Source organism: Xyrauchen texanus, chromosome 4, assembly GCF_025860055.1.
Source record: "Xyrauchen texanus isolate HMW12.3.18 chromosome 4, RBS_HiC_50CHRs, whole genome shotgun sequence".
Taxonomy (NCBI): Eukaryota; Metazoa; Chordata; class Actinopteri; order Cypriniformes; family Catostomidae; genus Xyrauchen; species Xyrauchen texanus.
The window spans coordinates 40,591,091-40,617,527 of record NC_068279.1 but is presented as its reverse complement, the minus strand read 5'-3'; the positions used below and the strand labels follow the sequence as shown (position 1 = coordinate 40,617,527).

Sequence of the window (26,437 nt, the reverse complement as noted above, 5' to 3'; positions counted from 1 at the left end):
TTTCTCTGCAAAGGTGAAAACAATTGTCTGAACATGTATAAAAACCATATAAAACACAGTTTAACTGATATTCTTGTTCTACTCCATTGTTTTGTAATGGTTACTGGCTATTTATTTTCCTTTCCTTTTCTCCTGCCGTGTTTAAATGTTTTCTTGGCACTGCAGCGCATCCTGCTTGCGCAGCTCTTGACAGCCCAAAGCGTTGATGTAAGGTTTTCTTGGTTCAAACGGGGTGTGTCTCGAAAAAATTGAGAACAACTGCCTTAACCTCTCATGCTGATGGCATCATACAGCACAACTGATCTGTTCTGAGTGCACACGTGGCAGTTTACACAAATTTCATCTTGTGCACAGAATAACTGGTGTGTTGCGTTTGATTCGGTTTGGTAACGTGTGCTGAGCGTGTTTCATTTACAGAGCTCTAAATTAATTTTAATTGGCCACTACAAGTTACTATACAAATCGAAAACATCCCTATGACACCAGGTTTTTGTGGAGAGAATTGGAGATGACAACATTTTTTACATTTTTGAAATTAACATGCACTCCTTCAAAGGCTATTGTAAATGTGACTTTACACAGAAAGTTCCTGCAAATTTGAATCAAATCCCACGGCAATGCCATGTACAAGTTAAGAAATTATTAGTAATATTACTTGTATAATAATAATAATAATAATAATAATCAAGTTATTATTAGTTATTACAAAAGACCTACAATTGTTATATATTTCTGTAATTTCTTAATGTGTAATGATTATTATTATTATTATTATTATTCAGTATTGTATAGTGGGACCCATTGCAAAGTGCACAGTCTGATAAATTCTTGGGTTGTTCATATTAACATCTGCAATGCATTTTTTGTTTTTAAATATATGTATAATTAAAATGTTACTAATATAAATATCATAACTATATAAAAAACTATATAACTATATAAAAAAACTATATAATTAAAATAATATGCAAGAACTGAATTCTGTAGGAAACACTGATAAGCACAAAGACATGCCAGCATTAATCTTTAAAGGCAATCCATATGGTTAGCAATCTGGATTAATGAAGCAATCAGGGAAAACCACGAGGAAATACATTCTGATTAAATCTGGGAAATCTATATAACACAGAGAGAGTTAAAAAAAATTATAATAATTTGCTTTTGCAAAGGGCTGTTAGGATTGTGAATATGACATATAATTAGGGGCTTCTCTAGCATCAGTCGAATGTTGTACTGTTGCAGTAAACAACACATAATTAACACATCCCTTCTTGCAGGCACTTTTCCCACTACATTTAAGCAGGCTCGAGTAACCCCACTGCTGAAAAAACCTGCACTTAATCCCACACAGATAGAACACTACAGACCAGTCTCTCTCATCCCATTCATGGCTAAAACACTTGAAAGGGCAGTTTTCAATCAGATCTCCGCCTATCTCTCACAGAACAAGCTGCTGGATGACAATCAGTCAGGCTTCAAAAGTGGACACTCCACTGAGACTGCCCTGCTGTCTGTCACTGAGTCGCTGAGACAGGCGAAAGCTGAATCCAGATCATCCGTTCTGATTCTGCTGGACCTTTCTGCTGCCTTTGACACAGGCAAACATCAGATCCTACTCTCCACCCTCTCTAAACTGGGCATCACTGGAACTGTGCTTGACTGGTTCAACTCCTATCTCTCATAAAGGTCCTTTGAGGTAGCCTGGAGAGGGGAGGTATCCAAGCCACATAAGTTACTTACTGGGGTACCTCAGGGATCAGTGCTTGGGCCACTTCTCTTCTCCAGATACACAACATCACTGGGACCCATCATCCAGTCACATGGTTTCTCTTACCACTGCTACGCTGATGACATGCAACTCCACTTGTCTTTCCAGCCCAACGACACCACAGTGACCGCTCGAATCACTGCCTGTCTGGCAGACATCTCAGCCTGGATGAAGGAACACCACCTTCAACTCAACCCAGCCAAGACCAAACTCCTTGTCTTTCCAGCCAACCCTGCTGTTGAACACAACATCACCGTGCAGCTGAGTCCAACTACAGTTTCACCTTCCAAAACGGTCAGAAATCTAGGGGTAACCATTGATGATGAGCTAAATTTCACAGACCACATTTCAAAGACTGCAAGATCATGTAGATTTACACTCTACAATATCAGGAAGATAAGACCTTTCCTCTCTGTACATGCCACACAACTGCTCGTTCAGTCCCTTGTCATAACTAGACTGGACTACTGTAACGCTCTCATTGCAGGCCTTCCTGCATGTGCTATTAGGCCTCTCCAAATGATCCAGAATGCAGCAGCACGTCTGGTCTTTAACTCTTTCCCCGCCAAACACGGAATTTTCCGTGTTTTATGAAAAAACGCTTCCCCGCCAAACACGGAATTTTCCGTGTTTCCGTGTTTTAGGTGTTATACGGTAAGGAAGACCCCTCCGAATGTTTTGAAAGAGTACGCAACTCTTTGATCAAAGAAATAGACTGCGATCGTCTCAAACATGAAGAAGTGGAGTATTGAGAAGCTCAAAATATCAGACATAAACATGCCTTTTTATCAGCTTTTTGTCTGAAATGTTGTTTTTTGACAAAACCGACCTCTGTTCAAGTCGCAATAAAAAAAGAACAAATGAAGATAAAATAAAATCGTTTTTTTTGCCTAAAAGCAGAGGCTCAGATCTTTATTTTGATATATAGCATCTTCATATATTCATGGAAGAAAATATTCTGCGGGCCATTAAAGTTTAGCGAAAATCGTCAAAAACCCTGGCGGTGGCTGGCAACTTTTTTTTTTAAAAACGCTGGCGGGGAAAGAGTTAATGAACCTAAGAGAGCAAATGTTACACCACTTTTTGTCTCTCTCCACTGGCTGCCGGTTCATGCACGTATTAAATTCAAGGCCCTGATGCTGGCATACAAAACAGTCACTGGGGCTGCTCCAGCATACCTAAAAACATTTATGCAGAGCTACATTCCCACCAGAAGCCTGCGGTCGGCTAAGGAACGTCGCCTTGTCGTACCAAAACACTTTCCAGGACTTTCAGTTTCATCATACCACGGTGGTGGAATGACCTTCCCAACTCAATCCGGGAAGCTAACTCACTCTCTATCTTCAAAAAACGGCTAAAAACACATCTTTTCCAAAAGCACTTAGCCGGTCACTAAAAAAAAAAAAAATAATTATTTACATTTCTTGTTGCACTTAAATCTGTTTTGTATACTATTCTGATGATATTGAAACTTTGTAATATGGCACTTTTTGTACCACTGTCTCCCTAAGATGATTCGCTGATGTTTTTCCTCTTTTGTAAGTCGCTTTGGATAAAAGCGTCTGCCAAATGAATAAATGTAAATGTAAACAGCTATGGCAAAGGGGAAGCACTTTTGTGGTGCTTTTCATCTTTTGTGAAGATTGACAGCCCTTGTTCCCGGCCAGGACATTCTCCTTTGTCCTCTACAGATGCATGAAAGTCATAAAGGTTTGAATGAGGGTGTAAACGATGACCGAATTTTCATTTTGTGAAACAGTATTGCTTAAAATCTTTACAGTTTTATTTTACAAGATTATTCTCCAACATCGATAACATCAACCTATAGCCCATCTAGGGAGAGATTAACATAGCAGCTTTTCCAAATGAACCATCAGTTTCATTTCAATAATCAACTCCAGCTAAATAGACTTTCAGGCTAAAAATCTGTAAACTAATGGTGTGGAATAGGGTGACAATGTCCTATTCATATGCTGAATTGCCAACAATGATCATACTCTATATACTTACCACAATGACATAAGCGGCAGCAATATGGTAAGTGTCACAGCATCACAGAGTTTTGTGAAGTGTCATGGAATGGAAATTGAATAAATGGGAGAATGAATTAATGATTGGTGAGATACTTTACTCACGTGTACTTGAGCACAATGGGCAGGTTCTCCACTAAAGCTGACGCTACGGCACGTTATTTATAGAGAAGAGACCATGTCCCTCTCACTTGACTTCACTTTAAATCCCTAACAGCAAAGGAAAGCTTATTTTATTATTGATGAGGCCCTGCTATTGCTGGTTTTAACTGTTTAACTGACAGTGTTCCCTGGTGAAGTGAACATAGAGGCAGTGGTTTAAAAGCCTTTGATAAGTGTTTTTCTGTGTAATTTAAGTAGTTCAAGGACCTGTTATTTTCATTCCTACATCAGCATGGGCTTTTCACAATAAAGACCCAGAATGCAATCTGAAAGTGTTTAATTTGTATGGCCATTCTACAGGGCTTTATAAAATAAAAAATAAATTGATCAATTGTCACGCATTATACATACATTTCTGCATATACATGGTGAAATTATTTATTTTTCACATATCCCAGCTAAGCTGGGGTCAGAGTGCAGGGTCAGCCATGATACGGCGCCCCTGGAGCAGATAGGTTCAAGGGCCTTGCTCAAGGGCCCAACAGTAGTGTCTTTAGGAACGATCTAAAAAATACTTGGTTGTCTCGGAGCTTGAAATTTCAATCCAGACAATGATCCCATAAGAGAAAACATGACAATATTACAATATCAGTATGAAAGGTGACATGCTGCTACCATACCAAACACTCACCAAACAGGTGTAATATTAGCATGATATAGCCTGAGAGCAAGACTTCTGGCACAAGACAAAGTAATTTGTTGATGAAAATCATTGCATAACTATTCAGTGACAAGTCACATCTGCTGTCCCTCACCATATTAATGAAAATGTATGACAGTACAGAAATAGACACTGTAAAATTCATATAAATATGTCCTTTAAAGGAAAAATATGTTTTAAATTTGATGTGGCAAAGCAAAAAAAAATTAATCTATTAAAATCTCTAGTATGTGTAATGTTGTAATTATCACAACCATTGATCCTGAACTCATTTGCCTACTGATAAAACAGCCAGAAAATGCCAGGCATTGCATTAAGTATAGGGCTGGGATAAACGATTATTTTTTAAACGATTAATCTAGCGATTATTTTTTCCATGCGTCGATTAATCTAACGATTAATTTTTTCAGTCCGATTCGATTTCGATTAGATTAATTGACTTGTGACAACACCGGTAATACCTGTTTCATCGGGGGTAGGGGTGTATAAAATGTAAGAAAAAAAAAACATTTGCCGGGAGTTTGATTGACTGGCGATCTGATCAATCAATCATAATACGCCATTTTTGTCCAACAAAGTAGTCAGGAGAGAGAAGATTAACGTCGGTGGATTTGAATTTGAATAATGGATTGTAGGCTACTGTACTGACATCTTTCCACGGTTAAAACAACAGTCCTTCTGATGTAGGCTACATTCATGTTTAGCCTATTTGATGCTATAAATTAACCAAGGAAAAGATGATCGGTTCACGAGCAGCTTTAACTGAGGCAATCTGTCACGACACATTAAAGAGCCACAAAATAGTAGGCCTATTTATGGTTTAATTTTCTTTGAATGACCAAATTTGAAAGTTGAGACTTTATTAAATGTTACCTGCTTGGTCCTGTCTGTCAGCACGTTGTCGGTGTCCTCTATGTATTTTTCACGACATTCATAGCTATAAGCGCATTATTAATAGCTATAGTTGAAAACTTTAGGTGTCGACAACGTATTATAGCTTACTCCAACATCGAAAGTGCAAAGTGGGGAGTTGAAAAAAACTTACGGTGCTCTGTCATCTGCGGCTGCTCCCGGTGGCGCTAGAATGGAAGGCCATCTCCATTTTGCAAAGATGACATATCACGGAATTTTTTCCTTTTAAATTAAATAATTCCCATACTTTAGAGGAACGAGTGCATGCCGCCTTGCACTTCTGATAGTCTGAGGAGCCACTCGTGTTGGCGCCGGCGCCGTCATCTTTGTTTTGGGTCTGACAATTTGACGCGCATATTTTGCGTCGACGTATTTTTTGCGTCGACGTCATCCCAGCCCTAGTGCTGGTGCATTGCCGTGGTGCTAGAATGGAAAGCCATTTCCATTTTGCAAAGACGACATATCACATAATTTTTTCCTTTTAAATTAAAGAATTCCCACACTTTAGATGAACGAGTGTGTGCCGCCTTGCACTTCTGGTAGTCTGAGGAGCCACTCGTTTTGCTTCTACTCTCCGGCGCCGCCATCTTTGTGTTGGTCTGACGAATTGACGCGCATATTTTTCGTCGACGTATTTTTTGCGTCGACGTCATCGATTACGTCGACGCGTCGTCCCAGCCCTAATTAAGCACAAACACTTCTGTTACACCCTGACACTGGTATTTAGCCATGATGACAATCCAGAGGTCATGCAACCATGCGGCATTCCTGTTAAACTCTTTCGTTAATATATTCCAGCTTCTCATGCTGTTGAATTACACACAGCACAAATACGTTTTGCATTAGCATGCCTGCACATTAGCCCTAATGTATAAAAGGTTCATCAGACTTGTTTTCTTGCTTTAAAAAAAAAATACACTTAAAAGACACATCTCTTTCATGACATGAAAGAGACATGAACACCTGACCCACATCTATTAAGGGGATAGTTGACCCAAAAATTATATTTACTTGCACTCATGTTGTTCCAAACTCGTATTTTCTTTCTTTCAAATGGAGATGTTAGGAAGAATGTTAGACTCTGTCACCTTTCATTTCCAATGCACCTTTTGTCCATCCAAAAATATTCTGCCTATCACCTCCTCTTGTGTTATGTGTAAGAAAGAAAGTCAAACAGGTTTGGAACAGCAAGAGGGTGAGTAAATGATGCCAACATTTTAGACAGAATTAACAGCTGCACTAAAGGCAATCTCAACACAGGACTGAAAATGAAATGACTGAAAGTGGTGTTGTACACAGAAGCATGGTCTCCTGTTGCCCTCTAGTGGTGACCAGCTGCACTCACAAGTGTTCAGTAGAGTTGGTATTGACACATTAACCTTATGTGAAAATACTGATGTTGCAATATCTTTTCTGTATTTATTGTTATGTACAGTGCATCTGGAAAGTGCTTCACTTTTTCCACATTTTGTTATGTCACAGCCTTATTCCAAAATCGATTAAATTCATTATTTTCCCAAAAATTCTACAAACAATACCCCATAATGACAACTTGAAAGAAGTTTGTTTGAAATCTTTGCAAATTTATAAAAAAAATTATAATAATTTAAAATCACATGTGCTTGGTTTGTGGTCTGACATGCACTGTTAACTGTGGGACCTTATATCGACAGGTGTGTGCCTTTCCAAATCATGTCCAATCAACTGAATTTACCACAGGTGGACTCCAATCAAGTTGTAGAAACATCTCAAAGATGATCAGTAGATACACGATGCACCTGAGCTAAATTTTGAGTGTCATGGCAAAGGCTGTGAATACTTATGTACATGTGATTTTCGTTTTTTATTTTTTAATACATTTGCAAAGATTTCAAACTAACTTCTTCCACGTTGTCATTATGGGGTATTGTTTGTAGAATTTTGAGGAAAATAATGAATTTAATCAATTTTGGAATAAGGCTATAACATAACAAAATGTGCAAAAAGTGAAGCGCTGTGAATACATTCCAGATGCACTGTAAATATATTTCTTAGTGATACAGTATTGTGCCAAGTTACCATGACACTTCACATCAAACCCAGCAGAGTTGCCGTGTCTTACCTGAAACACTACGTGATCTGTTGTCCGTTAGCTCAGAGATGGCTCCTGTGGTGATGGTTTTCTTTATGCGGGAGGCTGCAGCAACTGACCCCAGAATAGGTTTAGCCAGAGCATCATCACTGCTCGCCCTCTTCATCTACAGACAGGAACATTGATACACCATTACTGACAGTTAAACAGCTAAAAAGAACTCAGTTCTGGATTAAATAAGTTTTTGGTCCTATAATAAGCATTTCTAGAATATTATTGGTACATATGGTAGTAATAGCCAAAATAACATACTGTAGCATGGGGAATACAATACAGGTTTTATGATAGAAAGAGAAAACAGGTTCAGCTTTTAATAATAATAACACAAAATATATTTTGTTTTATAATGCAAAGATAATGCAAGGTCATTTTACTATGCAAGACAAAATGATGGAACCTGATACAGGCATGACAAGTGGGGGAAATATTGACTGGTTTGGCATCTATTCAGGTCATGGTAATCATGACATACTGAACTTCTCAAATTGCATTGGCTCTATCCACATACTATCCAGCACTACCTCAAACTCATTCCCACTCTCTCCCGTTTTTTCCCCTCATCCTGTGTCAGCATTGTCTTTCATCCATTGTCATGTTCATTCTCTCCTTGCTTTTCTTTCATAAATTCAATGTGTTTGTGGTTTGTTACAGTACAATTGACTGTCACTTGTGGCGGAATGCCCCGCCCCTCCCTCTTGTAATTGTCGCCCCACCATTGACTGCCATGCTTCTGATGGGAGTGGGCAGAGGAGCATAATTGACAAGCCATGTTTGGGCAGCAGGTTGGAACAAGGCACACCTGATGTGTTTTTGGCCTCGTCACCGCTGCCAAATAAACAGAGCGTGCCTCTTCTCAGGGAGCCGGCTTCTATTCTCCATGTGTGCACACACTGGCGTCCTCGCATGCCAGGACCAGAGCGGGGAGGGTTCGGCCGAACTAGAGCGTCGCTGGGGAGGACAGCATGTGTTGCAGCTGACGGGCTAGAGGCTGGGCAGTCTTTCCCTCTCACCTGATGCAGGCCTGGGAAGACAGGCTGCCAAGGACGCCACCCACATGCCACAGACCCAGGAGGAGAGCACATGCAGCCATCAGACCCAGATGGACTCTTAGCAAGAAAGCCTGGGCCCTTCCTAGTACACATCCCCGACCTTCACGGAGCCCTGTATCACTGCCAGATTTCCCTTTGTTTTGAACACCATTTCCCATGGACACTATTTTCCCCATTTATGAACATTTTATGTTTATTATTATTTCTAAAAAATGCCTCTTGGGTCAGAGGTAGCTCAGCAGTTAAGGCTCTTGGTTACTGACCAGAAGGTTGGGATTTTAAGCCACAGCACTGCCATGATGACACTGTTGGGACCTTGAGCATGGCCCTTGACCTTATCTGTTCCAGGTGCACCGTATCATGGCTGACACTACACTCTGAGCCCAGCTTTGCTGGGATATATAATTTCACTGTATATGTGCAATGTGTGACAAAAATAATGGCTTCTTCTTCTAAGAGGCTTGGCACCACACCCACTGTGTGGCTGTCTCTCTCTCTCCACACACTCCTTTTCTCCTATGAGCCCAAATCTAATTGTTCTCTTTTAACACCTCTACCTTCAACTCTTTTACTAAGAGCATCCGTTGCTCTATTAAATGGGGCACACAGGACAAATATATATATATATATATATATATATATATATATATATATATATATATATATATATATATATTCATCATCATCATCGGCAGTCCGTTGTGTATCGACGATGACTGTCTGGATTGGAGGCTATTGTAGGCAGGCTCTCGTGTGGGCTAGAAGGCCTGCTCTCGATCAACAGCAGCGATGGCATTTGCTACAGACAAAGTCTTTTGCTGCAATGGAATAGTGCCGCCTCTCATGGGCTTTCTCATAGTCTTTCTGATGCTTTTTCTCAATAGCTGCGACAGCGATTTTCAATCCATGCTGCCATTTCTCACGCTGCAGGGCCTGTTCCTCCCAGCTTTCCGGGGAGATCCCGGTGTTCCTCATATGTCTTTTCAGGGCATCTTTAAAACGCAGTTTTTGACCACCGCTGCTTCTTTTGCCCTCTTTTAGCTCTGCGTAAAAAACTGCTTTGGGCAGTCGGCTGTCACTCATCCGGCGCACATGTCCAGCCCATCGCAGTTGTGATGATGTAATAAGGGCTTCAACACTGACAGAGCCAGCTCGTTGGATTACCTCTACATCTGGGATTCAATCCTGCCATCTGATGTGTATAATGGCACGTAGATGACGTAGCTGAACTCGTGTGAGTGTTTTGATATGTCTGCTGTAGAGCGTTAAACACTCGGTGGCATAGAGCAGGCAAGGAAGTACAGCAGCATTGTAGACTTTCACTTTTGTGCTGTCCGAGATGTCGTGACAGCTCCAGAGGCGCTTCTCAAGAGAGCCAAAAGCCTTGGTAGCAGACTGAATTCTCCTCTCAACTTCCAGATCTGAGGAGTTTGTGTAGGTCACTGTACTGCCAAGGTATGTGAAGGCCTTGACAGATTTCAGGGGCTCTCCATGTACCGTCACTGGCTGTGGCTCACTCATATTGTTGGAACACATTGGTGGTGGTTGATAAAAAAATTCAGACTTAGAGATGTTAATGTTTAGACCGAACAAATCTGCTGCCCACGAAAACCGGTCTACTATGTGTTGCATGTCCTCAGCGTTGTTAGCCACGAGAGCAGAATCATCTGCATAGAGCAGCTCCCGGATGCATAGTTCTCTGGTCTTGGTGGTTGCTCTAAGTCGGGCTAAGTTGAAAAGCTTGCCGTCTGTCCTAGTGCGAATAAAGATCCCCTTGTACGGATCAAGGCACATTGAATCTAGCACAGCTGTGAGGTATAGTGAGAAAAGCGTCGGTGAAAGCACGCATCCCTGTTTCACACCATGGTTAACTTCAAAGGCTTCACTGGGTTCCCCACCAATGAAAACTTGTCCTTTCATCCCTATGTGAAACTGCTTGATGATGTTGACAAGCTTCTCGGGGCATCCATAGATCTGTAAGACTTTCCACAGAGTTTCTCGGTCGACCGTGTCGAAAGCCTTTGAAAAGTCTATGAACACCACAAAGAGAGACTGATGTTGCTCCACTGCTTTCTCCTGTAGCTGCCGTAGAGTAAAAATCATGTCAGTGGTAGATCTCCCCGACCTAAAGCCGCATTGACTCTCTGGTAGGACTTGCTCGGCGAGGTTTTTGAGCCGACTGAGTATGATTTTAGCCAGAACTTTGCCTGTTATGGCTAACAAGGAAATGCCTCTGTAATTTCCACAGTCTGCTCGGTCTCCCTTTCTCTTGTAGACTGTGACAATCAGTGCATCCTTGAAGTCCTGAGGTACACACTCATGAACAAGGCAGCTGTTAAAAAATTTCAGGAGCTCCTCTCTGAGTACTCTTCCTCCTTTCTTGAGCACCTCTGAGGGGATTCCATCTAGACCTGGTGCTCTGTGGCTTGCTGTGGCCTTTAGGGCTTTCTCAAGCTCTTCCATAGTGATCTCACAACAGAGGTCATCACGACTCTGGTGTCTCTTTAGCCATTTACAGGCATCTGGTTCAGCGGATCCCTGCTGATTTAGCAGATTACCGAAATGCTCTTTCCATCTACTCTGAATCTCATGTAGTTCAGTGTAGAGTTTTCCTCCATCTGCTGACTTGACAGGTGCCACTGCATTGCTCCTTGGACCATAGATGGCCTTTAGTCCTGTAAACAATCCATGATAATCATGGTTGTCAGCCATGCTTTGCAGTTTTTCTGCCTGCCTATGCCACCAGTCATTCTTTATTCGTCTCACCACTCTCTGTACTTTGGCCTTGATCTCAGCAAAAGCAGCCTTACTCCTATTAGAGTTTTCCTGCAGATGTCGCTTATGCAGGAGGTACTTTTCATCCAGCAGCTTCTGGATCTCCTCATCATGTTCCTGAAACCAGTCAGGTATCCTACGCTGTGGGTGACCTAAGGTCATTTCTGCTGCAGAATAGACTGCCTTCTTCAGTGCTTGCCATTGTTCTTCAATGTCCTCTGATCCTACTGTTTTGACTTTTGCACCATTTACTGCAGATGACACAGTTTCAGCCAGTCTTCTGCAGTGCTCTTCATTTGCAAGCTTTCTAAGGTCAAGTTTTTTAGGGGTTGTGCCATTAGTTTTTCTCCTTGGCACGGTTATCTTGTGTCTGATCTGACACCTCACAAGGTAATGGTCAATCGAACACTCCGCCCCACGCATGACCTTGGTGCACATGATCTCATGAAGCCCGCTCCTACGGGTAACAATGTAGTCTAGCAGATGGTAGTGTCCAGAGCGTGGGTGTTTCCATGTGAAGAAGTTCTTATCTGGCTGACTGAAGAAGACAGAAGTTAAGCAGGAGGTCTGCTCGGTTTTATGGCGCCGACCATACACTCGCCAGTTACAGAGTAGGTACTCACGGCTTCTTGTGCGCATTTTATAGGTGTTAGCTGGGTGTAGCTTACACCACGCACAGCCTCCCCACTCTGCCCGGATGCAGTTTAACGTCTATGCCCAGGACCTATATATATATATATATATGAATCAGACAGACATCATTGGCTGTAAAATTGAATTTTTCAACATTTGCACTGTAAAAAGTGGTAAACTCCTATTGTTATTTCTACCCTTAAAATCAGTTTTCAGGTTTATTCTGTCAGGTTTCTGAACAGAACCCAAACGCAGACAGCGGTAAACCAAAAAAAAGTATTTATAAAATAAAAGTAAAATACAAAAAACAGCCAAATAGGGCTGCAAACAAAAGACCCATGATATGGCATAACCAAACTAAGCAGACAAACAAAACTGAATGCACAGGAACTGACACCTGGCAGAATAATAAAAAAAACTGTGAAAACCGACCAACAAGCAGCAGAGAACAGAGAAAACTAAGGGAATATAAAGAGGAGAAATCAAAAGGGGAAACGAGAAGGGCAGGCGGCGCTAATGAACAAATAATCAGGGAAAGGAGGGGGCGGGGCCATAGAATCAGACAAGGAACAGAAACAAACAGGGAAGAGAAACACATGGAAAACACAACAGAAAGTCCATAACAATATAATATAACAAGAGTGTCAGGATCCTGCCACTAAAAACAAGACTAGACAGAGATGACAGGATCCTGACAGATTCAGTGATGTTAAATAATATTTTTGACTTAATTAAACCAGTTCATTTAGATCAGGGTTGGGGAACGTTAGGCCTCTTGTCCGTACAGTATAAAGGCCTGTGAGACCATTTTACCCGGACCCGAAATAATTTGAAAAGCAAAAAAATTACCTATATTCAATTAACTGAAAAAAAAATTATAAAACATTTATTAAAATGCTTAAAAATAACTGTAAATGACAACAATGCAAAATATTGTATAATAGACAGACGTTTTAGTGTTTTTTTCTTGCGTATGTTAATTTCAACCCACAATCAGAAATTGCAAGCAATTGTATGGCCCACAAATCATTTCGTAAATACTGGAATGGTCCTGAGTGGAAAAAAGGTTCCCCAACTGTGATTTAGATATTACCACATGAAACAGATTATTTAGGTTAACAATTCTTTTTTCAGTGTGGCTCACCTTACTGAGTCGCAGGTCTGAAGCTATAGTGCTGGACGATCTGGAGGTCTTCATTCCAATATTGCTGGCGAAAGAGCTGTGAGAGGTGTTGGTTGACAGCTTTGCCCTCTCTGGGGCTCCCATTTTGGGCAGTGCAGCCTTTGCGGTGCCCCCTTTCAACATGGTTTTCACAGTTCTCGACTCTTGCTATTCGATCAGTGGACAAAGCAACAAGAGGAAGAGGGTAAAAGTTAGAAGTTCAGGGCCCATATTCACAAAAAAGTAGCCTGTAACGCTGAAATTTAGGAGCAACTCTTAAAAATTAGGGTGTATCACTCCTAATTTTTGAACTCATAAAATTTTCATTTTACACTAAGTAGCTCCTAAACCCAGAACAGCTTAGAAGTCCTCCCAAGGATTTCTAAACCCCTAAGAATGACTCAGAAATTATCCGAAATATGCCTGATGTCATCAATACACATTAAAAACAATGTATTAGAATATTATTATTATGACAAACCTTTTAAAAAGGTATTGCCTGAATCGCATATAAACATTGTAAGATTGTCTATCTATTATATATATATATATATATATATATATATACATATATATATATACATATGTATATATATATATGTACATATCTATACATATACATATATATATATATATATATATATATATATAAAAACACATACATACATACATATATATATATGTAAACATATATATATATATATATACATATATATATATATGTATATATATATATATATACATATATATATATATATATATATATATATATATATATATATATATATATATATATATATATATATATATATATATATATATATATATATATATATCCAGCTCTCGGTCTATGTGGAATTTGCTGACAAATAGAGTTTCCCTTTTTAGCAATCACTTTGGGAGATTTAAAAGAGTGTGCTAATAAAATGAGACATCATCCACAGCAATGAGGTTAACTTACACTTACATTATGATTTCCTTAGTAAAACTTGCTCTTAGTAGTTTTGAGAATAGCTTTTAGCAAAAACTCTTAGCAAGAAAATCTTTAGAGAACTCCTAGTGGTAAGATCAAAATCTTTGTGAATAAGGTCCCAGATTAGCACAGGAAATTGTTAAATCCCAATGGGATGGCAAAATAAATGCTTGTTAAAACATCAGAAGTGTGCTTAAAAAAAAAGATACATAGTAAGGCAGTACCCAACAGTTTCATTGTAACTAGGCAACACTCAAACATGTTTAATAAATATATTTTTCAAACTTGCTAATAATGGGTTAAGCTAACAGTAAAAATATCCCTTATTGCTAGAGGTCTACCAGACCTAAGTTAGACGAGACCCAACATACTGTTCGGTTTCAGCCCAGGTTCTGTGCAGTTTTTCATGTAGAAAAACTCAAAGTTGGTTCAGGTTTGTAATTAATGAAAAATTATTTGTTATCACAAATATTTTTTAAGTAATGTTCACACACAGACGCACGCACGCACACACACACACAGGTGCGGCTATCCTTATGAGGACTCTCTATTCACATAATGATTTTATACTTTATGAACTATAGATTCTATGCCCTAACCCTAATGGCGAGTTTACACTACACGATTATAGGCCCGATGTTCACTTGCCGACAGTTTTGTGAAGATCGCCGACAAAAGCCTGAAATCATAGGCAAATCGTAGCTCGCTCCCTTGAGCGACGATCGCGATGTATAAATGATCAAAGATGCGATTTGAGAAGCACCGACGTGTCGCAGATGTCAGCAAGATATCTAGAATGTTTAATATCCTGACCTGTCTGCGATTCCAAATCATGCAATGTGAAATATGTTTTGACAGCGTTGACCTGCAGCCAATGAGAGAGCAAGAAACAGGGCACAGGAAGTTTTAGTGGGAGCGACTCCTGATGTACCTGCAACAGAACATCAACTAGCATGGCTGCGGTATCAAGAAAGTCTCATTGGACTGAAGAAATGGATTAAACTTAGTGGAACATTGGCAGGAGCACCAGCACCTATTTGATGTTTCATCTGAACTGTACCACAACTGGGTGGAGAGAAATTGCCAATTCTCTTGGACAGTCAGATAAGCAAATAGGTACATATTTCAGTAGGAGGTACTTTTTCATATTGTAACCAGTTAAATATATGATGCCTTTAGGCTATTAAAAACATACAGATCATATTCTGAAGTGCATAACACGATCATGCATTTGTTTTCGTATCTCGTATCACTTCTCACGTGTACTCTGTTGTGAAACGTAATGTGGAGTCCAGGAAGAGTTGTCGGGGATTCGTCAATAGTGAAATGTTTTGAAATGTGTTCACCCCTGTCGCTGATTCCTCGTGTAATTTGAAAACTCAATTTTAGTTTAATGACAAGAGAGACAGTTGTGTAATATGTACCACAATGTACCACAAGCTGACGTCTTTGAAAGTCATGTAGTGCGTAGGAGGCATAACCCTACCCCTAAACCTAAACCTCACAAAAACTTTCTGCCTTTTTTTATTATTACAAAAACAAAACATTGTTTAGTATGTTTTTTATGTGATTTTAATTATGGGGACACTAGAAATGTCCTCATAAACCACAATTATAGCATAATACCCTTGTAATTACCAGTTTGTAAGCTAAAAAAAATTCCTTGTAAACCCCACACACACACTCCTGCTTATTGTAAAACCATGTCTGGTTCTCCTGAGAGTTCAGAGACAAATTAAAAAGAGAGTGAGTGATTCTGAGCAGAGGTTGAAATTACCGGCTGCGTTGGGTCAAGGGTTTCATGCTCTGTCTGAATTAGGCTTAATGCCAATACAGAACTAATCTTTTAGCTAAATCAACACATTTTACAATATTTAAATCAACTCTGCAGATTTAAAAAAAAAAAAAAATTATGCAGAAAAAAAGTTTAAAAAGTGTACAGATTTGATTTGGGACAACTAAAGAATACACTGTAAAATGAACAGCAAACTGAGCTCTGTACTATGAGGAGCAGCATGTCGAATGAGACATATTTTTACATTAAAATGCTCAAGGTTAATTTCTCTTTGCAGATTCTTAACATTTTAGATAAAGAAATCCTCTAAGAATTGCCGTTGAGAACTATGGAATTGTTTGAGAGATACAATCTTAATGCGAAAGTGGGGCAACTTGCAGGAAGTGAGATGGAAAAGAGAGCAAGAAAGACATTAAGGTAAAATCAATCAGATTCCTTGAATTGTTCTTATAGTAACAGATCTAGTGAACAAAGATCTCTCAGGGGCAATGCAGTGTTTCCCCTGGGATTTTTTTCTACCAGTGGTGCTGCTGTGCGAGAGTCCACAACCCCCGCAACACAGGACCTGTAGACTATTTACATGTGTCGGTAGAGGAATAGCTTAAAACAACCTTAGAATCATTACATCTTCACCCTTGGCATATGTGTGTAGGCCTGTCGGGATTATTAATTAATCATCTGACCGCGATTATTGTGCACTTTAAATTCCAATCACATTTGAATGCCCAAATAAGGGAATTTTTAGAGAATATACAGTATTAATGTCATGAATGTCACTTTTGTGTCATTCAGTTGAACTCCAATCGTCCCTGAGCTGTACCGCAGATGTCAACCAGTGCAGCACTGTTCAGAAGAGCACATGAACCGCTTCTCATGCACTCTGATGCACGTGTCGTCAGCAGATGGTCGCCCCAAACTCCAGTAAAAATATAAACAAACAAATATATACTTTGATAGTGAACGCAAAGTGCTCCATTTTCACTTTAATTTAACGACCGTGTGATGGAAAATGTTCCTGGTCATATCGGGTTCATAAACGTAGTGTTAATGTGACATGCAGTGACACAGAAGAGGAGACGCATGCTTACTCTGTGGTAAGCGTGCTTAATTTAATGATGTGAGATAAAATGTTGTAACGAAATCTCAAAGGTTTTGCTTAATGAGAAATATGGGCTCCGTGGTTTAATCAAAAAGCATTAAAACGTGTGAAAGTGAAGAAATTAGGACAGAAATATTTTATTATTGCATAATATAATAAAAAATATTTGTATTATATATTTTTAACAAAACTGACCAAAACTAAAGTTTGCCAAAAAGAGAGACATGTTTAAAATATTTAGAAATATTTGAATTATTAAAACATTATTTTCCATGTCATTCACAAGTTTTTTTTAAAGCCTTTAAGGAAAGAATCATAAAGGAAATATTTCCCTATTATAATATTTGATTTATATGTTTGAAGTTAAAGGAATATTTCAGGTTCAATACAAGTTAAGCTTAGTTGACAGCATTTGTGGCATCATTTTTATTACTAGTGACAGTGAGGCACATACAATGGAAGTGAATAGGGGCCAATTTTTGAACGTTAAAATACTGTGTTTCAAAAATATAACCAGAAAACATAAACAATATGCATGTAAATTAGGGCTGGGCGATATGTAAAAATTATTTTATCGATAATCGCCTTATAAAACATTGTGATATCCAATTAGATTGTCAGCCCCCCTGCCGAGGGTCGGTGAATGGTTTTGTTTTATTGATTTTTCTTTAGAAGTTTTATTCATTTATTGAAACACGAAAACCATTAAAAAAAAAACATACATTTCTAAATTCAAATTGCATTTTAAACTAAATGAAAAAAGCAAAAAATAACAATAATAATAAAAAAAATAACATTTACTGTCTTGCCATCACGTAAGCATCCATCAACAACATGTGGAATATTACTATGAGCCTACAGATTAAGAACTTAAGACAATCATAAATGTAAAGATAATAATAATCATAATAATAAAGCCTAATAAATTCCCTTGTTCTTACTGAATTTGTGTTTGCATTGTGTTTTTTTGGTAATACGTTTAATGGTGCCTGAAGAAAAAAAATAGAACTCAATTTTAGGTTCAAGGTGAACATGTCTTTTATAATTTTATGATTTAATCACTTTCGTCTGTTTCTTTAATACAAAGTTATTATTACTGAAGCTGCAGAGTTGCGTTCACAATGCATGCTAACCGTGTGGAAATAAAGCGAACTAAACTCACTACAGCTCCTGAGATGATCGGAGATCATTTGCAGCATTCTCATAGACAACATTATTCTTGAAAATAGTTTTCAGATGAATGAAACAGAGAAAAAAAAAGAAGAGTGAAATCTCTTTACATGCACTTGTTCCACGAGAAAGGCTTGCACTGCATCTGAACAAACAGCGAATCAGACACAAGCATTGATGGCTTTTATTTTGTCTGTTCTTAAAAATATAGAAAAATGTGTTTCATCAAGCATGTCTTTGTGATTATCAGCATTTCTTGTCATGTGTCACTCCAAGAAGTCACCTGCCTGTTCTGGGTAGATGAGCAAAATTACCCGTGCGTGAAATACCTGAATTTGGACAAGGCGCTCGCGGCATGGATTCAGCCCTATCACATTTTGCGGGTGAAGGTGCTAGTTTCAGACCCTGGCCACTGTTTAATGTATTTGGTGACTTCCCAGATCCATGGTTTTGCCATTTCCTAATAAGTCAAACATTGTCTGTTCACAATTGACATAAGGATCTTTGTAAGACATCATCAATATCCGATTACATCGTCCTATCGCCCAGCCCTAGTGTAAACATGATTTTAGTGTGATAATATCACTTAGTAACCTTTTCTGAGTAAAGTTATGGCCAATTTTACAACTTTGTTACCATGACGATTAGGGATGTCCCGATACTGATCCTGGTATCAGGTCCGATACCGTGCTCAGGTCCTGGTAATCATACAAATGCTCTGATACTAAAAACCGATATCATTTGACGTGCTAATGTCATTATGTAAACATTCAGTAAACAAATTCAAATCACGTTACGTCCTAGTGAGATTATTTAACAGAAAATTTTAATGAGATAAATATATAGTTTGTAATGTGAGCTCATGTGACTGTGTGGAGACAGTGTTGTGCTGACAACGGCTGCTCATATCTTATAAAGCTTCTCAATGGCTCATAAAGGGAAAACACCATCATGAGCATTGCATGCTCTGTTTATAGCAGATGACAGTAAATAGAGGGAAAATTCATTTTGTAGCATGAGGCACATACAGAGTACATACTTATTTAATTAAATAGCAGCCTTTTGCGGTTTATTAGTTACTTTGAGTCACTTTGAGTTGGCTTTTCCAGAGAGGGAATCTACCGACAAATGTCAGAGCTACTTGGTAAAAAAAAACACAAAAACACATAAAAAATAAAAGCTCTGTCAATATAAAAGGCAAATTTATAGGAAAAAAGTATGACAGAAATATCTCACTACTGTAAACTTATCTAATATTTACTGTAATACTACTACCACTAATAAAAATAATATAAATCAGTAGTAAATTGTTATTATGCTGAAGATGTATCTAACATCTTTGATGCTCTGTTATGCAGCACTTTATTTGACAAAATATAACTGCAATGTTGTATTTTGGATTGTGCTGTGAGCTTCTGCATACAAACATTAAATAATACAATATTATCTTGAAAAGGAATGGTTATATTTTCATTTGATTAAAGTTTTAATGAATTTGTTTATTTAAACATCATTTTAATTATAACATTTAAATAAACTCTTGATATGGATTTCAGAAAAAAAAACAAAAAAACAACAGGTATCAGACTTGGTATTGCCGAGTACCAAAAAAAATGTATTATGACATCATCTGCTGCAACTAACGATTATTTTGATAATCGATTAATCTAACGATTATTAGAACGATTATTCGACTATTCTGCGATTATTGCAGCTATTAATCATTCGCTCATAACCGATTATTCAGCTTGTGGCCCGACTTAAAATGTTGTATTAAACGTGCTTACTAAAAATAAAGAGGAATAAATCATCTTTTAAAAATACCTCTAAATGACATTCACTGAATTAAATTCACTGCAAATCATCCTATTGTTATTAGGTGTTTTTGTCTTGTTTTCCATTTAAACATTTCTAAAAATCCTTAAAACAAGACACATTTACTTTAGAAGCAACATATAAGATATTTAGACTTGCTTTAAGAGGATGTATCTTAAATATAAGTGTATTTTGTATATACACGTGTATTTTTTACTTGGTTATATACTTCTGCCACTGCAGTAAAGACAAAATATACTTATATTCAAGATCTATTCTCTAAAAGCAAGTCTAAATATCTTATATGCTGCTTCTCAGTTGAACGCATATTTTTTTTTTTAAAGGATTTTTAGTTATTTTAAAATATTTGTATTTTTAATATTATAGTCAGCATTCTCAGATAACAATTTTTCTTCTTCTGCAGTATAGTTGGTAAAATGAATATATCAGAAATACTGCCAAGGACCTTGCGCTCAATACATTGAGTGTGGGCTAGGTCTCAACCTGGAAAATCTTTCAGTCGTAGCCTGTAGAAATATTCATGCACATAGACTGAGTGACTTGCAGTGAATGTAGGACATATTAGTGAACAAAGATGAGGTGAAATGAAAGGAGTGGACAGGTGGCTATTGACTGAACAGGCATAAGTGCTCTTCAGAATAGAGAGGGGAAGAACTAATGTGTTCTGCAGCCAGCTGTACGTATACTTTTGTGGGCTGGTCTCATTGATTTCATTGATGGTGAAGTGTAAAAGGTACACAGAGCCAACAATTAACAACATCTCAAGGGATGTGGAATGCTAAGTATATGAAAAACAGACATGCACCAGTGAGAAAAAAATAACTTTAATCCATTTTATTCTTGCACTCTTCTCAGTCTTGCTCCCTCTAAATTGCTGTCTTTCCATTCATAGAGTGATAACTGTACTACTATTATTGAAATATAACATATTAAACTATGCTTCTGACTTCTGAGAAATATGATGTGCTCTGCAGGATGAATGTTGTTACTATGGTGACCTATGGTTAATAACGTGGGTGTCTCAGAGCTAGATTGTAAGAAGATAAACACTCAACACAACCTTAAAGCAACTTTCTGCTACAGTACCATTGTTTTTTATCTCATTTATTTCAATTCGACCAAAATGCAAACTCAGAACAAGCTAAGAAGTCTTAAACTTGTTTCAGTATACACTATTCCTTCATGTTGTTGTTTTTTACAGACAATGGACTATCAAAGTTCAACACTTTGTACTATGGTGTTTTGTGCAACATCAAAATATCACAGTTTTGAATCACAATACACTAAACATAAAGAATCAGCGTATTATGACCCATATATTGTTAATATTTTGTATCACCAGGCAATTCCCACCATTAATGATCAATGACATTCAAATTAAAGTGAATTAAAGAGACACATTACACCAGTGTTTCCTGCACCATTATTCTGTTGACCCTGCTGCAATAATCCGGTCCAAGAAAAAAAGAAAAAAAAAACTACAGTTTTTTGGTGACTGATAGAGTTAATGCAGACAAGGAGCTGATATTGAAGACCTTGCAGGCTAAATCCAATATTTAAAAACAAAACTTATATAATATCCGTAGTCCAATTATTGTCATCTTAAATAAATCTCTTTTCAAGCCTGTAATGAACTGTGTGTGAATGTTACCACACCACTTGTAAGAGCTGCAATATACTGTAGATAAAATGTGGATCAGTACATGTGAGGAATATTTGATGACAAACTGATGAATTATTAAAAATTAATGCATGTTCGAGGTGGTAATGCACCCACACATTTCCCCACATTTCAGTCCATTTCAGCTCTAGGCTAATATTAAAACCAGAGACCTCGGAAACATGCACACATGCCAGACAATAGCACACATACTACTGTTGATAAGAAGATAGTGAATATATGGTGGTTAGGTGTAATGATAGGAAGCCTCTTAATGCTTATCTGATCACAGCATAGAATGCAGACTGTTTGAAGGAACAGTCATATGACGAAAGGGCAGAAACACTTATAATGTCAGTAAAGTTTTTTCCCCAACAAAACAGTCATAACTCAATATATTATCAAATAATATATGATAACTTTCCACCCAGTCTCTAGCACTCTAGCTTGATTTAAAGCTATCTGGCCCTTTAAGACTTCAATGTAAACGCCCACTGTTTGAGTGTAACTTTGAGAAGTAACTTTGTGTAATCCCTTAAATACAGCCATATTTGAAACTCATCGAAAGAAAATAAACAAACTTCACATTCTAATTTATAAAACAACATTTCATCTGAATTTCTAAAAATGTTCCCTAAAGCACAGCAACTATAAAACCGTTATGATATTTGGAACATTCATGAATGAAACTGTTTACTCACGGTTTTGGTAGTGTTTATCTAGGGATGTCAATGATTAACTGATGGTTAATCGGATAATTGTCATTAAGAATTTAACCGATTAAAAATTGATTAACCAACGATGTATGTTATATGTACCATTTCTCCAGAGCACACTTCGCCTATGTTAACTTTTATACCACACGAGGTCATACTTCACATTTGCAGTTGAGAAAAACTACTGGTGCGCAATAAAGAAAGAAGCGGTCAGTAAATGGTGAGGCAAGATGAAGAGGGCAAAGCGTAGTACAGCGTGGGAGCATTACACTTTAAATTAGTACAATAATCAATTTAAAAATTGCATCTTAAAATACCAGCTACTGTACAACGTCATTGTAGTACCACCTGAAAAGTAAGCACCCGACAGTTGCAGTGCAAGTCAAAAGTGGAACACTGTCCTCCCAACAAACTATCGTGTCGATGTTAGTGAGAAGAGGCTGTAGTGATGTGCATGCAAAGGCAATGACTCAGAGGCTATGCTTTGTGGTGGAAAAGGGCATGATGCCTGCATGGTGGACGGTGATGGACGGTGAGGGATTTCGTGAGCTACTGAACTACATTGAACCAGGCTATCGTATCCCCTCAAGAAATACAATTACTAGCCGCATTGAGAAGCGGTACAGCGAAAAGAAAGACTATCTTAGGGCGCAGTAATTATCAGCTGACAAGGTGACAACTGCAGAGTTACATCACAGTTACATGCCATTACATCGTCGAAGACTGGCATTTGAAATCAGTGGTCCTGCTAACCGAGGCTATGTCAGTCAGACACACAGCAGACAACCTATCTGAAAAGTTGAATGAGGCTGTGCAGACATGGGGGCTAGCTGGTCGATTGACAGCCTGTGTCCATGATAATGCAAAAAATATTGTGGCGGCAAACAATCCCACTAATGCTAGCTTCGTGCACACTTTAAATTTGGCCCTTAATGATGGATTTGCCAGCAATGTGTCCCGGGTCATTGCTACAGCTGGGAAGCCAGTTCAATCATAGCACCGTTGCTACCAACGCACTGGAGACCAAGCAGCAACTAATTAACCTACCAGCTCACCGGCTAATACAGTCCTGCAAAACAATATGGAACTCGTCTGCAAGATGTTTGAAGGACTTTTGGAGCAGCGCAGGGCAGTTACAGCTGTGCTGTCTGATCGCACAGTGACCAAACTCCAAGATGCCAGAGTTTTGGAACTGAAAGATGAATACTGGCAGCTTATGGAGGATGTAGCGCCAGTCTTGGGAGCACTCAAGTGTCCCACTACCATTATGTCTGCCGGAAAAAAGGTCTCAATCTCAACACGTATCCAATCACCTTCAGCCTGATCAATTCCCACCTACTAAGAAAAGAGGGTGACAGCAGCCAGCTCGTGGAGTTCAAATCCAAAGTCCTGGCCTCGCTGGATGAACGAATGAAGGAAATTACCTGCACTAATTGCATTGCTTATTTTATCCTAGTTATCCCGGATTATTATTTCATCGTTGCAATGTAATTATTGCATAAATAATGGCTTCGCTTGAGTAGCTGTTCGAACTAAGCCAATAATTGATTTCAAACAAATTGAGAGGGACAGGGCATAATGCCCTGTCCCTCTCAATTTGTTTGAAATCAATTATTGGCTTAGTCCAAACAGCTACTCAAGCGAAGCTATTATTTGTATGCACAGGTTCAGTCCCCGGACTTGGTGTCATCGCAAGCACTGATTGCATCATTGTAAGACCCTCGCACAACACCTTGGATTTCTTACTTCAGAAAATAGACTACTTGCCAATGCTAAGCTGCTAGAACTGGCAGCAGCAGTGCCATTTGGTGATTTGACCACCGCTACTGATGAACTGAGTCACGTCAGCAGAGATGAAAATGGAGGAATACCGACCTCTGATGAACAGGGAACCGTGACTCGGCCAGAGGACAGCACTGCTACAGCCATGGGACTACTCCTTAGGGACCAGTACTTTTCAAATGCATCCAGCAAAGCTGAAACTGAGGTAAAAAACTTCCTCAGCAACAAGAACGCTCCTGTGGATGTAAACCCCAAAAAATGGTGGAAAGCCAACGCGGCAGGATTCCCGAGAATGGCCAAGTTGGCCAGGCAATATTTGTGCATCCCAGGGACATCGGTGCCATCAGAGAGGGTGTTTTCTGCAGCTGGACTTACAGTAAATAGACTGCGTGCACGACTCACCCCTGAACACGTAGATATGCTAATTGTTCTGTAGGCCTTGGTCTTATATAGGTTGTGATGAGTTTAAAAGTATTTTACCACACTCACAACTCTCTCCTGCCCATGTAGATATGTAAATTTTCTTAAATACAAACCAGAAGGATTTCAGTTTATTGTGGAGAGTTCTTTTTTATTTTCCTTTTATACAGCATTTTCTGTTTATTTAAAAACAGGTTTAGTATGATCTGCCTTTGCTTGTCTAGAAATGGCAGTAGTTTTGCCCCATTTGATATGCTGGACTCTGTCAGTAAAAGTCTGCCCCAACAGGTTCTCTGTATCTATTTAGGTATTTTTGGTGGCGCCATTTGTTGAATTAGGACAGGCATAAATGAGCAGCCGTTTTGAGCGAGAACCTTACTGTTTTAATATTTTGTTTGTTTAAATAGTTTGTGCTTTGTATTGTTTCACATAACTAATGTGCTGCTATTATTGTTTAAATAAATAATTAGAAAAAGACATGCGTTTTGTTTCTTATTAATTATTAATGATTAACCAATTATTGATTGATAAGGTGTTCAACTATCGGTTAAGGAAATGCACGAAATCTGCAACACAACATTTAACTGCCCCATCCTTCAATAAAAGTTCCTTTACAAAGCTTGAATCATATTGTGACTGGTTCACAAGCAATCCCCACTAATATGAGCTGAAAACACATACAATGCATGCTGACAACAAACATGAAAAACCATATTACACGTTTCCACCTGGAGGAAGAAAATAAACTGCCGGTTGTAGCTGCGAACCAGACGACAATCGAGCAAGCAATGTTACCGCTTCCATCCAGCTCCGAAAAGGCTAAGAGAATTACAAATTTGATTGCAATATTATTGCCAAGGATTTGCGTCCTTACTCGGTTGTTTAAAACCAGGGCTTTCGGAGTATGTTGCGTATGTTGGAGCCGAGATACAACATCCCATTTTGAAAATACTTCACCGACACAGCGATCCCCACACTATACAGCGAGACCAAAATCGATGTGATTGAGTCGCTAAAGAAAGCAACAAGGATAGCGCTAACCTGTGATGCGTGGACATCCATTGCCACAGAATCGTATGTGACGGTAACTGCACATTTTATCACGGATGAGTGGCAGATAGTGTCTCATGTGCTCCAAACAAGAGCAGCCCATGAGAGCCACACGGGTGCAAATATGGCTGAGCTGTTAAAGAATGTAGTAGAGGAATGGAAGATCACTACGAAAGACTTAGTTTTAGTAACTGATAACGCATCAAACATGATCGTCGCTGCAGAACTGGGCAAATTCCTGCATGTGAAAAGCTTGGCACACACGCTAAACTTGGCCTCTCAGCGAGCGCTGAAGTTGCCCACTGTGTCAAGGCTACTAGGGAGGGTGAGACGTATTACTACGTTTTTTCACAGCAGCACCACTGCAAAACAGCAGCTTGAAGAGCAGCAGGCGCTACTTGGTCTGCCGAAACACAAGCTGAAAACAGACGTGAGCACCAGGTGGAACAGTGCATATGAGATGGTTGACAGGTTTCTGGAGCAACAGCCTGCAGTCTGCGCTGCCTTACTGTCTCCTCAGGTAAGGAGAAGAGAGTCTGACATCTGTACTCTCAGTGAAGCAGACATCTCAAATGCAGAGGATTTTATCAAGGCTCTGAAGCCAATGAAAGATGCAACTACTCTCATGTCAGAGGAGAGCAGCCCCTCCATCT

General features: G+C 38.8%; 1 protein-coding gene across 2 annotated transcripts in view; it reads right to left on the bottom strand.

The window, feature by feature from the left end:
• LOC127643320 (cytospin-B-like) overlaps positions 1-26,437 on the bottom strand; it is a 188,685-nt gene that overhangs the window by 133,270 nt on the left and 28,978 nt on the right. For both annotated transcript variants that reach the window (XM_052126016.1, XM_052126017.1), the window contains exons 2-3: positions 13,266-13,451; positions 7,635-7,770 (exon numbers count right to left, since the gene is read on the bottom strand). In XM_052126016.1, coding sequence (XP_051981976.1) covers positions 7,635-7,770; positions 13,266-13,427 — 298 coding nt within the window. In that variant the 5' untranslated portion in view covers positions 13,428-13,451. The remainder of the gene's footprint in view (positions 1-7,634; positions 7,771-13,265; positions 13,452-26,437) is intronic.